The sequence below is a fragment of the Ursus americanus genome, chromosome 15 (genome assembly GCF_024610735.1).
Source record: "Ursus americanus isolate L20-20 chromosome 15, mUrsAme1.1.p, whole genome shotgun sequence".
In the NCBI taxonomy this organism is placed as follows: domain Eukaryota; kingdom Metazoa; phylum Chordata; class Mammalia; order Carnivora; family Ursidae; genus Ursus; species Ursus americanus.
The window spans coordinates 6,879,587-6,891,824 of record NC_142141.1 but is presented as its reverse complement, the minus strand read 5'-3'; the positions used below and the strand labels follow the sequence as shown (position 1 = coordinate 6,891,824).

Below are 12,238 nucleotides of genomic sequence, written 5' to 3'. Positions count from 1 at the left end.
AATCTTAAACACCACTTTTATCATAGGGCGCTTCCTACTCATAGACTTACCTGTTCCCTACGTCAAGCCAGCAATCCTTGGCTTCTAAGGTCCTCCATAATCTAGCTCCACCTACCAGCCAATTTTAGTTCTAGTAGCTCCCCTCTATCAGACTGACTCTCACCATCTTTATCTTCAGTTGTGTTGTTCTCTTTTTCCTTCTTCCCACCCCCATCTCTTTCCCTCCCCATCCCCATTCTTAAATGTTCTATTCAAGTATCATTCTTACAGTTCTTAGTACCTGGGTCATATTCATTAAAACTCAGTTAAATAATGATGACAATACTAATAGTCATTTACTGTTTATTATATGCCAGACACTATGATGATAAGCTTTTACGTGCATTACATCTTGTAAGCCTCAGAATAATCCTGTGATGAAGGTATTCTTAACCATAGTTCTACTACAAAGTAACTTGACTAAGAATACAGTGGTAGGAAGTGGCATGTACAAGATTTGACCTTTAGGTCTGATTAACTCTAAATCTATTAAATGATGAACTGTAACTCCCAGTCTTGCTCCTTTGTTTTCTGCTCTGTGTTTGAGATTCTTGAAGACACAGGCAATGTCCTATATATATCTTATATTTGTCAATACAGCTAAGACAATGCTAGGTCATCAATTATTTTCTTATTTATTGATTGTCTATCGGTTAGATAAGGTGAGATGGTCAAATGTGATGGCAACAAAAGCAGAGAAATTTTATTCTAATCCTAGTCATTTTTCTGAGGTAGATGTTGTTAAATAGAGCAGTATTTTATTTAGGAGAGAGTGGACTGAAACCAGGCAATGTTCAGTTTTTAAGGTTTGTAAATCAGAAAAGGATTTTTATAGTAGCTGTAACAATGTTATTTTGTGCTGAATCAGTGCCACTCTTTTATTCTTTCATTCATTAATCAGGTACTTATAATTACTACGATAATGTGATTTATAATAAGAAATATATGTTTGCTCTTTGTCTCCCTTTCTGGCATAGAGCTCCTAAAACCCTTGAAATTTCCTAAGTGATAAGAGCCGATAAAGGTATCTTGATATTCCTAACAGACCCTTCTCCTACATATGCATTTCTGTTAATGAGGTGACTTTTGGAAAGCATCTAAGGATGGGGGCTGCTTGCCAGGGGGAATCAACCATGTGATCAGAGGGTTGGTACTTTCAGTTCCACTTCCTGATTTCTGGGGAAGGGAGAAAGACTGGAGTTTGAGTTCAGTCACCAAGGGCCAATGACTTAGTCATGCCTAGGTAAGGAAACCTCCATAAAAAGCCAAAAGGATGGGTTTCAGAAAGCTTCTGCATTGAGAGAAAGAGGGAAACAAATCATGAAAGACTCTTAACTATAGACAATGACCTGAGGGTTGATGGAGGGAGGTGGGTGGGGGATGGGCTAAATGGCTGATGTGTATTAAGGTGGGCACTTGTTACGATGAGCCCTGGGTGTTGTATGTAAATGATGAACCACTGAACTCTACTCCTGAAATCAATATTGAACTGTTTGTCAACTAACTAGAATTTAAATTAAAAAAAAGAAAAGCTTCTGGGTTGGTGAACACATAGAGATTTGAGGAGAGTGACTCAAAGAACATGGAAACTCCACACCCCTTCCCACAAACCTTGCCCTAAGCATCTCTTCCATCTGGACGTTCCTGATGTACGTCCTTTTATAAAAAACCAATAATCTAGTAAGTAAAATGTTTCTCTGAGTTCTGTGAACTCCTCTAGCAAAATAATCAAACCCAAGGAGAGGGTCATTGGAACCTTCCATCTGTAGCTACTCAGAAGCACAGGTGACAAACTGGACTTTCAGTTGGCGCCTGAATTGGGGGCAGTCTTGTGGGACTGAGCCCTTAACCCATGAGATCTGACACTATCTCAACATAGATAGTGTCAGAATTGAGTTAAATTTTGGGGATATCCAATCAGTCTTCACGGAGGAATGGAGAATTGTTTGGTGTTGTTGGGAAAAAACACATGGAATTTCCAAATACTATTGACTGTTGAACAACATGGGGATTAGGGGTGCCAACCTCCTTGCACAGTCAAAAATCCAGTTGTAACTTTTGACTCCCCCCAAATTTTACTACTAATAACCTACTTTTGACCAGAAGCCTTACCAATAACATAAGCAATGGATTAACAGATTTTGAATGTTATATGTATTATATACTGTATTCTTACAATAAAGTAAGGTAGAGAAAAGAAAATGTTCTTAAGAAAATCATAATTAAGAGAAAATACCTTTGTAGTACCATACTTTAAAAAATCTGCTTGTAAGTGGACCTGTGCAGTTCAAACCTTTGTTGTCGAAGGGTCACCTGTACATGTAATTGCCTACTATGTGCTACACTTTGGGACACAGTACGACTAAAGAGGTAGTCCTGCCATTACAGGCTGGTCGAGAACACAGACAAAGCTGACAAGCAATCATTGTTCAATATGATGAGGCCCATGATTGATATGCAGAAACACGGTGAACATAAAGGAAGTCACCTCATGTAATCTTGGGCAAGTTCTGAAAGGATTTCTAGGTGATACTCAGGGTTCACTTTTAGTATCATTCCGTTCTGTGTATTACATAAACAGATAAGTAAAATACAACTAGGAGTTGCATATCGGTGCAAAAAGAGGCCAGAAAAGTCCAGCTTTATGTTTTCCACTTTCCCACTTACGATTGCAAAATGAGACCAAGAAATGTAAATATCAATACCCTTCAGATTGTTTACCAGATTAGGGAGGTTGAGGTCAAAATAAATGTTCCATGCTTCTAAGGTAATTAGTAGAAGAAATGAATTCCTCTACCCCTCTCATTTGGCACCAAGAAACCACCCACTGGTTCCTCTCTGTCATATTGATGCCAGAAAGAAGTCAGGGTTCTCTTACATGCATTGAATGAAATAGTGCCCAATAGAAAGTTTAATTCGGATTTACCAGAATAAATGTTGGTGAATACATATTTCTCCTAGTAGCTAGGAAGCAGTGTTGTGAAACAGTGAGACCTGTGAATAGGAAATTGTAAAAGAGGTCATTTTACTGTGTAATCTTTTTTTTTTTTTTTTAAAGATTTTACTTATTTATTTGACAGAGAGACAGCCAGCCAGATAGGGAACACAAGCAGGGGGAGTGGGAGAGGAAGAAGCAGGCTTCCAGCAGGAGGAGCCTGATGTGGGGCTCGATCCCATAACGCCGGGATCACGCCCTGAGCCGAAGGCAGACACTTAACAACTGCGCTACCCAGGCGCCCCTACTGTGTAATCTGGAGCAAACTCCTAACCACTATTTGATTTTCCCCATCTAAAAAAATGGGGTTCATGATACCTGTCCTTTGAATGCACATTCTTAGTGATCCGAGAAAGACAATATAATGAATGAGCCCTCTCTAGGCCAAAAGGAAGATAATCCAAGTAATTAAATATTTAAAATAAAATTTTGTTAATGAGATGAGGGAAAGACAGGGGCCATAGAGAAAGATATTTTGTCACCTGTTTTTCTTGGTTGCTTATTGAGAATTTTACCATTTTAAATCAGCTACAATATGGGGAAAGGTCATGATTTCAATAAACATGAGCATTCACTATGAAAAAGAAGCAAAAGATAAATTAGGCAATGTACTAGGATTCTCTGCATATATAGATATATGGTTTATAGAATATCATTATGATGGTAATGACTCCCTTTTAAAATATCTGTGATGAAAAAAAATTATTTCATTGAACTCTTCAGAAAAGGTTATCTCCCACAAATTCCTAATTGTTTATCATCATAATCAAGCTGATTTCCAGAGAAAGTAGGGAAAAGTAGGTCTGAATGGAGAAATGGGTGCTATAGAATATAGAATTTTTATTCATTTGTACAGTAGACTGTCATCTTGAAATAAATATGAAAAGGAACAAAGTTGTTTGTGCTTTGAAAATTGAAGCATTGTTCATCATGCATAATTGAACAAAGTTGAAATTTGTAGGTATGAAACCAAAAAAAGCCACAGCAATGATAGCTATTACAGGAAATGGAGGAAATTAATAATAAAAGACAATACACTACCTCATAAATACGTGCTCATCATGAGAGTAGAGGATGAGAGCATTAAGCAGATACCCTGATTAATTTAACAATTTAATCCTGGAATTGGAGTACAGATATTTCAGGAGTCATTTGTACATATAGATAAGTGAGAAAGGCAAAACAAACAGCTTACTTTCCTAAAGTAAGATTTTTAGACAGTCCTTTTGATATGTGAAGATAATAACATTTTAAAAGAAAGGTTGTTATAACTAAGCAAGACATGTGTAATAGAACGTTTTATTAAATAAATAAATAACCAAGTTTCTGTATCTTTTAAAATATACAAAATGTGTTAAGGAACAGATTTGAAGCATTTTTGCCTTATATCCAATGGTCTTGCTTTTTATAATTTATTCTAACAATGATCCTGCTTTTTATAATTTATTCTAGGTAACTGCTAGGAGCTATGATTTTTAAAAGACTGCATGATACTAGGAACATAAATTAGGGGGAAAAATTACTTAGGTCTCAGTATTCACTGAGTGAAGTTTAAATTAACCCTGATTAGAACATCTTTGAGTACCTTTTTGATGCATAAAATGATTTATCAAAACATGGGTTTCAGTAAATTTTGGAGGATTTTTAGAAAGAGCAAATAGTCTAAGAGTAGTTTACTAGAAAGGCTTTTTATTTTATATCACCTCGACATGTGTGATTCACTTTGTCTTTTTTTCTATCGGCTATTTGGTAGAAGTCCACAATTTGCCAAAATGGTTAATAGGACACAAATATAGACATTTCATGTGATGTACCATGTAAATGTAAACCTTTGTAGTTACATGTTTCTGTAGCAAGAGAATTGTTTTAAAAGGCATGTAATTTATTAGCTATCGGTAGCTTCTTTATTGCCTTGCCGCGCTGCAGTAATAAATAAAAGAAAGTGAACTGATTTTACAAATGGCACACAAGGTGCACATTTTGTGGAAAAAAAGTCTTTTTTTAAAGAATTGGCATTAAATCCTTTTTTTGTGATGACAAAGAGGCTAAGAGTGCAAACTGTATTTTCTGTTTATCGAAAACAGTCTTTTTTTCTCGGGGGCATTTTTTCCTATGATCATCAAGGGATTTCAAAAGCAATAAAGTGTGGAATCATTGTTCGACTTGAACAGTATTAAAACTTAGGTTTTAATTTCAGTGAAGTAATAAGATTTGAACCTGTCTCACATTACAGCACTGTAAGGCATTTAGCAATTGTATTTTAAAAGAGGTTTTTAAGATGCAGCTCACTTGTAAGCTAACTGTCTGTCAGTAATTAATAGTTTTTCTTCAGCATAGGCTGTTGTGATCAGACCAAGAAATATCTGTGTTTTTAGTAACACATTATGATAATTGTGAGTGCTTATTTCTAATTAGTCTACGTGTCTAATAATTTTCAGCTTGCTTCTCTGGCTGCTTAATAGAAAAAAAGAGAGTAACATGTAAAGCTACAGTGTGTCTTTGGGCTTTTAAAAATATGAATGTACACGCACATGTATATTTCAGTAAGCTTTACACCTAGCAAGATGATATGTCAGTTGACTCATTCATTAACCGAGTATTTTATCCTTCAGTATCATTTCCTGGTTTTCAGACATCACATCATTTGTATATGTAAAAACTGTTGCCAGATATGGTACTATATGTATAGCTAAACCCAGACTGACAATCTGGATTCTTCAATACTCAACATTGAACCTATCTTTACTTTTCAAAAAAGACTTTAAAATATGAGCATTTCTATTAGATCAGTGTGGCAACATACTTGCTGATGAAAGATTGTATTTACCATTTTGAATTGCTATTGAAAATAATTGCCTCTACAAAAGGAAACATCTGTATGATAGCACATGGTTAAAGCTGCCATCAATTTTTAACATTTGAGGGTTGAGCTATGACCTTTTATGATGACTGTGAACAGTAACTGCCTCCATTAGCCATAAGTTTTGTTTCTTTATTTTAGTAGATGGCCTAGACTGTAAATATTAGAGAATCTAAAATAAATCAACATATTATCCTAAGGATACAAAATGTAAGAGCTATTTGTGGTTGGGAACCTTTGACAGATAGTTTGGATGAAGCAGATGATTGCCTGCCTAGCGTATCTGGTCTCCATTGCTATGCCTGCAGGCAGTTTAGTGCTATGGTTGTATATTGATGTCAGGGTTAGTACTGAGTGGCTAGCAGTGACAGATGTCTATAATTACAGGCAATGCTTCCAGTATTTCTGAAAAGCCAGCCTATGTTGAACAATTATCTTATTTCTGCCTTGCCAAAGAGCATGTTCCAATTGCTAGTATTAGCAATGGTGAATATAGTGCTTCATCTGCTGCCTTGGGACAAATGTGGGAAAAGCACTTGGTTATAAAACATAAATGCAAAATATTTTTTCAACATTTTGAATTAGTTAAGTTCAGTGTTTTCCTAATTTTTATCTCCCCATAATGTCTCTGTTGAAGGAATCTTGAAATATAAAAGCACATTTGGCATACTTATTGAGATTTTGTTTTCCCCTAGGCCTGCATGGCTCCCCAGCGCCAGTATCCCTTGCTTTACTGCATAGATGTGTTTAAGCAAAGTTGGCTTTGAAAACACTTTCTTCAATGTGAATTACATTTTCTGATTGACTTCTGTTACAAAATTGGAAGTGCATTTCAATGGACAATCTCCCACACCTTTTGATGAGGAAAATTGTAGTAAAATGATAGACGATGCTGAAATATGCAAAACATTTTAGTACACTGGTGTCTTTACATTTGCTGAGACTCGCAATTCTCAATTTTTGTTTTAACCCTTTCTGTTTAGCCTTCAACCACTCATTGTCCTTTCCTGTCTCTAAATGTTCACGACCACTTCCTTCCACACTCCCGCTTACCCACTTTTCTGACTAATTAGATATGTTTTCATGCTTAATGGTCCAAGTTCTCAACTGTCCTTTTTTCCCTGGTCATTTGCATGTGTGAGACATGGGCTGTAACACCACACTCCCCAGCCGGTACAGCTGCCTTACACAATACTCTCCAACCCTACCTACCATTCCTAAAATCCCTAAAGTTCTAGGCACTGGGTGTTAAAACGTTGTTCATGCTCTAAGTTACAAATTCTGTATCTTCAGGTAATGTAGAATGAGAAATGCCTAGGAAATATCAGTTGAGGATATGTTGTTCTATCTTCACCCTTACTCTAACCTGTATTGGGGTTTCTATTTTTGTGCTTAACCACTGTGTGGAGTTACTCATTACACTTTCTCATGGAGTCTTCTCAGCAGTATTTTACTTAATGGGTATGATTATCTCCATTTTACAGAATAGGAAAAAGATTTCAGGAAGATTTAAAAACTTGTTCAGTGACAGACCCTGGGTTTGACCAAATCATCCTACTCTCAACCCAAGTTTGCTTTCCACTCTATCACATTGCCTGTGTATGTGTTTAGGCATGAGTCTAGGCATATGCTCAGTTTTAAGTGTAATGATGATTGATAAAGCGAATCACAAGTTTCATCCCCATCTTTGCTGTTTTATTTTCCAAGGAAAAAAACTTATCTCTGCAACCACAGATTCTCGTCCTGGCTAGCCATCAGTCACAAGAGAACTAAGCTAGTTGTAGATCCTAGATATTTGATATAATCCATCCTACTATGTAAGAAACAGCTCACCCTATAGTCTAGTGTCAGAGGCCAATATTATATTCATATATGAAGGGCAGCCCCTTTCTGTTCCTACTGAGCCTACCACACAAAAACTCTTTTGGTAATTTAAAACTCTAATGATGGTGTTCAGAACCTTTTTTCTGTGTGCATTAATTTAGAAGAAACTTGGAGAATTGGTTGGACTTACTAATCTGAATTGGGAAGACTTCGATAATTTATTGGCCCCAAGGATATAAATCATCTAATAGTGAGTTGAGAACTTACCCTGGAAATAGGAAACAGGAACTTGTGATGACTCAAAAAAGGAAGATGAGGGCTTTGAAATCAAGAACTTAAGTGATTGCAGATGAGCCGTTGAGAGAAAACATCTCCTGTTGCCACAGAACACTCTGTTTTCCTCCTATCTCCCCTCCCATTGCTTTTCTGTTCCTCCTCCTAGAAGAGAGGAGATGAGGAGGTAGGCTGCCTTTCATGAGGGCTCTCTCCCCTCTAATCACTCTGTAACCATTACTAAAGCTCCACACATACCAACTTAGAACATACATCTACTTTCCAGCATCTAGTCCAGATAAAGCAAGAAGAAAAAGGACTGTCATCTTGAGGCATGCCTCATAATCTTTAAGTCAGACTGATGTTTGACTAGGTGTTACTTCATAATAATAGTGGCCGTTTACTGGCCACCTGTTCTGAGGGCTAATAGCTAGTGTTCATTTAGTGCTTACTGTATAATAAAAACTTTCCAAGTGCTTCTGACACTATGCTGGCAGTGCTATAGCATGTTACGACAATAATAATAACAACACTTACCGAAATTTACTCTGTGCCAGGATTATTCTAAGTGCTTTGCAGGAATTAACTACCCTAATCCTCTCAAAAATTTCATAAATTAGTCCTACTATCATCCTCATTTTTTATTTTAGAAAACTGAGGTTTAGAGGGTAAGGAACTCGATCAAAATCACTAAGTGATAGAATACAACTAGTCTTGGGCTTCAGACTAGGTCTTAACCATTTTGCTAGATTTCTAATTTGTGATATTGTTATTATTCTTTCCATTTTACAGATGAAGAAGCTGGGACTCTGAGAGGCTAACTAATTTAACTAGGATTACAGGGTTAATTCATTAAATAAAAATATTTATTGAATGCCTGTTATTTGTCAAGTACTGTGCTGGGCTAGCAGTAGCAGAGTCTCGCTCAAAACCCCATGTGAAAAAAACAAAACAAAACAAAAAACCCGTGTGTATTACACTATATATATATTCTGTGTTTCCTCCAAGGTGAAGTTGCCCAAAATATATAAGCAATTAACTTTCCCATTTCTGTTTTACTGAGAGAAGAAGATGCTTCCTGCATAACTGCATATTGTCTTAGTTGAGGTTTTACATGCATTTTAGCTAATTTTCAGCATGGAGAAGTGTTCAGTAGGAAGTCTAAGATGGAAGCAGGACTTAACGTGTTGCCCCAGATATTGCCTACCCAGAGAAACCCGGTATTCGAGTTCAAAGGCATTAACAGGCCACCAGAAGGTGAACCCTGATCGCTCACATTTGGAGTAGGCTAAACTTTTCACTAACTAGGCTAGCCTGAAAGGACAGAAATTAAAAGGCAAAACAGATTATAGGAACAACATTTTTGAGTAAGATTTGAGAATGTGATGAAAAAATGAACATAATGAACATAGCTGATTTGACAGAGTAGTACAAATGTGGCTGATGTGATCGGCACCCCCTTTTCCATTCCGTGGGCCATTATTCCTCTACTCTTTATGTCAGGTGGTTCTTCCCAGAGAGAGTTGAGAGTCTCTTAGGAGGAAAGTACAAAAGTTGCTTTGGATGTAGAAAATGGGACATGTTTCAGAGAGGCAATGTGGAGACAAATGGAATATTAATAGGTAACCTGTATGAATAAAATACAGATGTTAGAAGTGGAGATGGGGACCTGGTAAAGTCTTAATACCCACTGTAACTACAATTTGTTGTGTTTTTAGAGTAGAGGATTTAGGGGAGAGTGTGTGGCAAGAATTATATTAAGTGGTAGAAGACTGTATGTTGTACTTACCTTCTGAATAAATGAGTTCCATTTATTAAAAACGTACTCCTACCCAAGAAGCGGTGACTCGGCCTACTTAAATACTTAGCCCCAGTTGCCACACTTGCATAGTGAGAGTGCCTCATGAGCAACAACAGTACTAAGAGATTCTTAAAAATAGTTCTGTCAACTGTTATTTATAATTTGTTCTTTTCTAGGGCTCTCCTTTAGTAATTGGTTTCTTGAATTATTCCATGGAAGCAAACCCATTGTGTAATCTATATAACCACATCCAGGCTCTGAGCAGCACTTCACCATTGTCTTTGCTCATAGTTTCCAGAATAAAGTCAAAGTCCCCAGAGCATTTTAAGTGATAGCCACAAAGATCCTGAGCCACATCCTCCCTGTATCTGAAGTTGGGAAGGCCTTCTGCTCTTCCCTTATCCCTAACGTCAGGTGCCAGGTCCCTAAACTCTGTGCTTTTTAGGTTGTACGCCTGAGGAGTGATGTGTCCAGAGTTCCAGAGAAGGCTTGGAAAATAGTTAAGGTGAGTTGAGTTCCTGGTTATTGTGGTGGATCACCAGTCTTTATGCTTGTCTCACCACAGCCCCAGGTTCTTATTACTAAAATAGATACATGCTCACAGTGATAAGTGTAGGGGTGCTTTGTCTGGGTTCCCTTTTTAGGAACTTTAAAACCCTACAGTATGCATGTTTTATAACCAAATGTTCAACCATCAGCTAGTAAGCAGTATTAACTGCAGAGACTCTGCTGAGCGTGATTGCATAGTGTGAAAGCAGCCTAGGTTTCTTGATTACAGCATTTCTGAAGTGGCCAATTCTAACCAATTATTCATACCTGAAAGGAGAAAGTTTTCCTTGGCTACATTGAATAGCATCTGTTATTGAATAGTATCTACAGTACATGTATCCCTTATGCCATAGTATGTTTCTGGTGGACACCTTTAAGAGGGATGAGGGATTATAGTAAAAAAAAAAGAATCTTTCATGTCCCAATTCCCCACCTCTACCATTACCCTATCATGAATTTCATCCAGTTTCAATGTCTTTGCTGCGAAATCTAATCATGATATAAACTTGCTATTGCAAAGAACTATATACAAAATGCCCAAAATGCCCCCGCCTTTAAACCATGGTCTCAGAATCTTCCACCAGAATTAGTCAAGCCTTCTTCTCATAGCCTTGTGCTATAGCCATGGTTAGCTTCCCATTGTATGAGCTTGGGAAGATAATAATATTTACCCGGTGTTTTCCCATGGTTTTACCCACAGAAGACTAGTCCAACAGAAGCTTGGCCCCAGACATGGAGCGAGTTGGCAGCCAGCAGGAGCAAAGCTGTGTCAGGACAAATGTACACTCCCCATCTTCTCTAGTTGGCTTTCAGCTGGTTGCACCACAGGAGTCTTTCTATGGGCTGTGTATCCTGTGACCAATAACTGGTGCACTCGACCCGGGTCCCTCTTGGCTAGTGAAGGCCTGTCGGGAGACATTAGGTTCATGCTGGTGGAGATCCTTAGTCAGTGGCTCCCTGAAGGAAGATGAGGCAAACAGCCAGCTTCTGTTGAACAGGTGGTAGTTAGACCTTAGATCTGGTCGGGGCGGGGGGTGGGGGGGTGGACGGGAGGCAGGGAAAGAATCTCTCCAAAATTACCAGTATTGCTGGTTTTCACACTGTACCTGTACTCCTCTTTCAAATAAATGATTGTTTAGAAACTAATCCAAAAATATCTCTGGCAGCATCTGGAGCCCTTCCTTAGCAGTCTGGATTTGGGCCCAAGTTAGGAATGGAAACCCCACTGGGGTGCAAGCAAAAGAGGAAGCATGTTCTTAGCCATGCATCAGTGGAGGCCCCTACTGGGAGAGGGGATTATCACAAGGCAGCAGGCAGCCCTGCACCCCAGCCTGCTGAGTTCATGCTTTGTGCCACAGGATGTGGAGCGAAGGAAATGCGAGGCCAAAGTGGTCGCTCCAAGTTTTCTTATACAATGGCTTATTCAAGCAGATTGGGAATGCCTCTTAAGAGATTTGTTAGGTACATGTCCCCTTAGCAAGATGGCCACCACAGATGGTGGGTTCAGATATTCTAATGGAAATAAACATCTAACATTCATATTTATTTTGTACTTCCATAGTCAGCTTTTCTTTTATCAGTTGCCATTCTGTATTCCACTGAATGAGGCAAGCAGAATTCTAACCTTTTACCAGTTGGTTTCCATCATTAACTATGGTTTTAAAATTAAATTCTGGCAGAAGATTTTTTACCTAATTTTAGTCTTATATTTTGTGATGCTACTTTAAATGATATGGAAAAATTAGTCAGCCAAGGTTAACATCTATTCAGTAACACTAAGTTTGTATATTTAATATGAAGCAATGATATTTGTACCATTATGTCTTTTGATGTGGTCTTAAGTTAATTGTGATGATCATGTTTTATTCTGCTTCAAGCGTTAATGAAAGACCGCAGT

At 37.8% G+C, this 12,238-nt stretch overlaps 1 protein-coding gene across 4 annotated transcripts in view; it reads left to right on the top strand.

Moving 5' to 3' along the window:
- Positions 1-12,238, top strand: part of RANBP17 (RAN binding protein 17) — a 319,506-nt gene that overhangs the window by 202,409 nt on the left and 104,859 nt on the right. For 3 of the 4 annotated variants that reach the window (XM_087867811.1, XM_087867812.1, XM_087867810.1), the window contains one exon: positions 10,238-10,297. The exons of the other annotated variant lie outside the window; for it this stretch is intronic. In XM_087867811.1, the coding sequence (XP_087723937.1) occupies positions 10,238-10,297 (60 nt within the window). The remainder of the gene's footprint in view (positions 1-10,237; positions 10,298-12,238) is intronic. 4 annotated transcript variants of the gene reach the window in all.